The 1,894-nt window shown below is 40.3% G+C and overlaps 1 protein-coding gene across 1 annotated transcript; it reads right to left on the reverse strand.

Moving 5' to 3' along the window:
* Positions 1-694: 694 nt before the first annotated feature.
* On the reverse strand, positions 695-1,603 carry Vmn1r202 (vomeronasal 1 receptor 202). The gene has a single exon (NM_134224.1). The coding sequence runs from the start codon at positions 1,601-1,603 to the stop codon at positions 695-697; it is 909 nt and encodes a 302-aa protein (NP_598985.1).
* Positions 1,604-1,894: the final 291 nt, after the last annotated feature.

Here is a 1,894-nt window from a genome sequence, read left to right on the forward strand (position 1 = left end):
TCAGGGACAGGAGTCATATGGCTAATTGGTAAAATCATGGATTCCCAGCCTAAAGTAATGTCTCTTTAGCAATCTCAATCACATGTCAATGTCTTTAATGTGTGTGGAATTCATATACAGTGTATATTGTTATCCCTTCTTTAGTGCTTTGTATCCTGAAATGGCAAGCACTTACTACATTCAGTGGATTAGCTTCGCTTTCTGGCCATGTGCACTTTGTAAGAGGTCTTCTGATAAAAGATGCTTCTTCACTTGCTCATTGGTTTAGAACAGCCTCTTGCACATAGTGAGTGCTTTGTAAGTAAGTAGTGGAGTCAGAGATCATGAAAGAGAAGTAGAAGAAACATGAAAGCAGGAGTAGATTGTGGGTCCTTATAAGCATAAAATCTAGCATGCAGAAGAATAAAATTCTATTTGTGGGTTACTGCATGTCCTCTTGTGTTTCCCTATGAAGGACACAGCAAGCTAACCTGCATGTTACTAATGTTGGGATGGTGTGATATTGAGCATCCCTGTCTACTTCCTAGAGCATTAACCAGTCTTCAGTTACCTAGCACCAGCTGCATGTAAAAAAAAAAAAATCTATTTTGTCAGTCAATTTATTGTTGTGATACATTAGAAAAGCAAGGCAAAGTCATTCCAGTGTATATAGCATTAGAGCATATAGACCTGATGTGAAAAAAATTATTATTTCTCAGGGAACACAGCAGGTCTTAGCAATATGGACATCAAAGATAATCAGGACAAAGGGGCTGAGACCAGCATAGCTAAGTACTAAAAACGCTTTCATACTTGGTATTGTGAAATCATTTGCCACTGTGGAACCTGTGTATAAGGAGAAAATGAAATCTGCCAAATAAAAGAAAAGGAAACAGGTCATGAGAGTGAGAACCCTCTGTGTAGCTCTGATTTCTGGCCTAGAATTGTCTGCAGACCTGGAACTGTGAAGGTAGAGGACACGCTTGTGATGCTTATACAGATGGAGAGCCATGGACCCACTACTCCAGCCCATGAGACCCTGGAAAATGACATCGCGAACAGCCATGAGAGAGATGAACATCCACTTAACTGTGTTCCTGGATGGCAGTATATAGCAATACCCAGTAACCATCCCAACTACAGACCTGTTCATGCTACTGCCTGCTGTGATATAGTGCAGCAAGTTGGAGCTTATCAGGGAATTAAACATCCAAAAGAGAAGGAGAAAGGCAAGAACATGCCATGGTGTCTGAGGTTTGAGCTTTCTCCACAGTGTGGTCCTGGGACTGATGGTGACAGCCTGGACCACACTGAGGAGACAGGTGGTGCAGATGGAGAGGCCACGGGCAACCCTTTCTAGATAAATTATAGTTTTACAACCAACATCATCTAGAAAGTTTCTAATATAAAAAATCATGGCTATGGTTCTGACTCCTATGCAATAAATAATGATTATGTTTACAAAAGCCAAGTGGATGAGAATGACATCTATATTTTTGTTCTCACGACCCATGATGAAAGTATGCACATGTTTTACAAATAAGATGATGTTCCCTAAAACTCCAATACCAGTAAGTGAAATAAAAATTACTCTTTGGATAAGGTCCTTCCAAATTATCTTCATGCTCAGAACTAGGAAAACCTTTTTGAAAAACACAAGGAAGTAAACATGGCATGGTTCATGCCTGTGGGTTTTCCATAGTGAAAGCAACAGTGTACTATGCAAATGCACAGAGTTCTTTGCTTACAGATGCCTGATTTTTGTTCTGGGACCTGCTGTTCTTGGTTCCGCTGACCTGGAGATGGTGATTATGATGAAAATTGGACATGAGCACCGTGCCGATGCTTTCTAAGCTGTCACAGAAGCTAGCTCTTTATATCTTCCATCTCTAGATGTTTTTCCATGAAAAATCCA

This window comes from Mus musculus, chromosome 13 (assembly GCF_000001635.26).
Source record: "Mus musculus strain C57BL/6J chromosome 13, GRCm38.p6 C57BL/6J".
Classification (NCBI taxonomy): domain Eukaryota; kingdom Metazoa; phylum Chordata; class Mammalia; order Rodentia; family Muridae; genus Mus; species Mus musculus.

Bases quoted from the DNA above. Each gene is read 5' to 3' on its own strand.
- Vmn1r202 (NM_134224.1), bottom strand. From the start codon at position 1,603: ATGAAGATAATTTGGAAGGACCTTATCCAAAGAGTAATTTTTATTTCA.